Genomic DNA, 1,787 nt, shown 5'->3' with positions numbered 1-1,787 from the left:
CTCTCTCTCTCTCTCTCTCTCTCTCTCTCTCTCTCTCTCTCTCTCTCTCTCTCTCTCCCTCTCTCTGTATGTATGTCTGTGTGTGTGTGCCTGTACATAATTGTGATCATGTACAGGTTAGTACTGTAATGTATACTTCTAATGCCAATGGTAATGTTATGTGTATCTATGAATAAGTTTGTTATTGTATACTGAAAAAAAACAAAAAAAAACACAGTTACTGATACCCACACTGCTCATCCAGTTACTGATCGTGCGTGCTGCACCCACCTGGCTTTGTTTTCCGGACAATGACGTCAAGGCAGCCGTATCCACGGTTGCCGCGGCGACCGTCGGGTGCTGCTGAGGAAACTGCTGGGAGGAATAAGCCGCGCTCGTATCCGTGGACGCCTGAGGAGGCTGGTACCCTGGTTGGGCAATCCCCTGCGACGCGAGAGGCTGAGTGTTGTATTGCTGGTAGCCGAGAGCAACGGATGCAGGGTATTGGGCGGAGGCGGGCTGCGGCGTCGGAGCGTACTGGTTAGGTGGCTGCTGCTGTTGCTGCTGTTGCTGCTGTTGCTGCTGATGCTGTTGATGCTGCTGCTGCTGCTGATACTGCTGCTGCTGCTGTTGTTGTTGTTGTTGTTGTTGTTGTTGTTGTTGTTGTTGTTGTTGTTGTTGCTGCTGCTGCTGCTGCTGCTGCTGATGGAAGCCTTGGTACTGCCCCGTCGCACTCTGACCCGTCACACCCCGCTGACCATACGCGAAGTCTTGCCGCGTCGCCTGTCCCTGCGCCGGCAGCGTACGACTTCCGCCGGTCGCCGAGGCCTGATACAGCACGTGCGCGCCGCCGCTCGACTGCGCCACCTGCTGGTACGATCCCGCTGTCGACACGGTCATCTGAGGGCTGTACTTTGCCTCGGTTGTGACCGGGAGGTGGTACTGTGCGTGCGTCGCGGCATTCGAAGCGGCAACGGGAATGCTCGGATGCGGGGCGGTTCCGTATGGAGGGTTGCCGGTTGGATTTTGCGCGGCCGCATACTGGACGTTGCTGCCTGGCTGGGTTCCGTATTGCGCAGCAGTTACAGTCAGTGGGGTTGGGTTGGCTGCGCCGTATTGGGTACTGTTTGGCTGTGTGGCTGCGAAATAGGCATTGTTCGTGGCAGGCTGTGTGGCGGTTCCGTTCTGCATCCAAGGCTGTTGTGTGGATGTGTACTGACCACTGTTTACGGCCGGTTGCGTGGCCACGTATTGCCCACCGCTCACGGTCGGTTGCGTGGCACCATACTGACCAAACTGGGTAATGCTTGCCGGTTGTTGTGTGGTCCCATACTGACCACTGCTTACTGCCTGTGTGGTTCCGTACTGTGTGTTGCTTACTGCTGCCTGTGTGGCCCCATACTGACCACTGCTTACTGCTGCCTGTGTGGCCCCGTACTGACCACTGCTTACTGCTGCTTGTGTGACCCCGTACTGTGCGTTGTTTCCAGGCTGCTGCGGCGTACCGTACTGCACTGTATTCCCGCCCTGCCGCGTTGCCGCCGCCGCCGCCGCCTGTCCCGTCGCGTAGCCGTAACTCTGCGACGCGTACAGGTAGCCACCAGATGTCGCCGCCATCTGTTGTTGGTAACCGCCAGATGTCGCTGTCGTTGGTTGTTGGTAGCCACCAGATGTCGCCACTGGTTGCTGGTAACCACCAGATGTCGCCGCCATCGGTTGTTGGTATCCACCAGATGTCGCCGCCGTCGGTTGTTGGTATCCACCAGATGTCGCCACCGGCTGCTGGTAGCCACCAGATGTCGCCACCG

At 57.5% G+C, this 1,787-nt stretch overlaps 1 protein-coding gene across 1 annotated transcript in view; it reads right to left on the bottom strand.

The window, feature by feature from the left end:
- Positions 1 to 1,772, bottom strand: part of LOC106810878 (tyrosine-protein phosphatase non-receptor type 23-like) — a gene marked incomplete in the record, with an annotated part of 17,831 nt that extends 16,059 nt beyond the window's left edge. The window contains 2 exon segments of the mRNA XM_014814346.1: positions 271 to 453; positions 604 to 1,772. Of these exon segments, the coding sequence (XP_014669832.1) occupies positions 271 to 453; positions 604 to 1,692 (1,272 nt within the window).
- Between the last annotated feature and the right edge of the window lie 15 nt (positions 1,773 to 1,787).

Source organism: Priapulus caudatus, unplaced genomic scaffold (assembly GCF_000485595.1).
Source record: "Priapulus caudatus unplaced genomic scaffold, Priapulus_caudatus-5.0.1 Scaffold482, whole genome shotgun sequence".
In the NCBI taxonomy this organism is placed as follows: Eukaryota; Metazoa; Priapulida; class Priapulimorpha; order Priapulimorphida; family Priapulidae; genus Priapulus; species Priapulus caudatus.
This window is presented reverse-complemented; position numbering and strand designations above follow the sequence as displayed.